Genomic DNA, 1040 nt, shown 5'->3' on the forward strand with positions numbered 1-1040 from the left:
TGCGGACTGTACTTCTTTTTCTTCTTCCTTAGGCTTTGCCTCGCTACTATCAGGCTCATCCACTTCATTTACTTCTACCTCTTCCAATTTACTCGTATCATTCTCATTAACGTTACTTGACTCTTTATGACGTTCTTGCTCTAAACCAGGTATAGAAGATAACTATGCAGAAGCAAAGTAAAGCATTTGTGAAAAGATGAGTATATTCGGTACGCAAGATAATTTATTTTGCAAAGATTTTTTTTCTCTCTTTTCTGCTGACAAGAATACACACGTACCCGCGATTCTAATATTTCTAACGACGCTTCTAACTTTTGCAACTTATTTTCGAAATCGAACAATCTCTCCTCGCAGGACAAGGAAAATTTGTTGAGAAACGTGACGGTGTGAGTGATAAAGTGATTTATGAAGGAGACCGTGCGCTTCTGGTTGATCGGCGGCACCTAGAATACAAAATCATTTCAGGCCAGGCTTCCTGGGGATCGATCACCGTCGAGCATATCAACGGGCGTCGTTGAGCTCCGACCGATGCGCGAGAAACGTCAAAATCTTTATCGACACCTTTGCGTAGTCTATAGTCGGCTCGATTATCGGTATCTTGTAGTCACTCATCGTGAATTACCAGCCCCGCTTCGCTCTTTCCGTTTATCAAACTGTCAACAACTGTCAACTCGCGTCTGCTCGCGTCATGTTAAGGAAAACATCCCTGCCTTCACTCCTTCATTGCGCATCGGGTATGGAGAATTGTAGAGTGGAAACCGCGTCTAGCGAATATTTTATGGTTCTGTAGCCTGATTACGTCACTGAGGAGAAAGGGATTTTTGAATTAATTTATTCCGCTGACTTATCGAGATTTGATTGATTTGAATAAATATATAAATAAGTCACCAATTTTTTCACAATTTTTTTGCAAAATATTTTAAATAATATTTAGATAAATGATAGGAGCTCGAAATTACTTGGCATTTAGATAATAAAATAATAAACATGTATCTCTGAAAAAAATTATCTTAAAATTATGGAAGAAATCCTGTACTTTT

The 1040-nt window shown here is 38.6% G+C and overlaps 1 protein-coding gene across 1 annotated transcript in view; it reads right to left on the minus strand.

Annotated features, from left to right (window-relative positions):
- The window catches only part of LOC112454543 (WASH complex subunit 3), a 27720-nt gene extending 26975 nt beyond the window's left edge, over positions 1 to 745 (minus strand). Inside the window, exons 1-3 of the mRNA XM_025016008.1 lie at positions 562 to 745; positions 279 to 443; positions 4 to 162 (exon numbers count right to left, since the gene is read on the minus strand). Of these exons, the coding sequence (XP_024871776.1) occupies positions 4 to 162; positions 279 to 443; positions 562 to 612 (375 nt within the window). The 5' untranslated portion in view covers positions 613 to 745. The remainder of the gene's footprint in view (positions 1 to 3; positions 163 to 278; positions 444 to 561) is intronic.
- Between the last annotated feature and the right edge of the window lie 295 nt (positions 746 to 1040).

This window comes from Temnothorax curvispinosus, unplaced genomic scaffold, assembly GCF_003070985.1.
Source record: "Temnothorax curvispinosus isolate PA1 unplaced genomic scaffold, ASM307098v1 QBEX01005133.1, whole genome shotgun sequence".
Taxonomy (NCBI): domain Eukaryota; kingdom Metazoa; phylum Arthropoda; class Insecta; order Hymenoptera; family Formicidae; genus Temnothorax; species Temnothorax curvispinosus.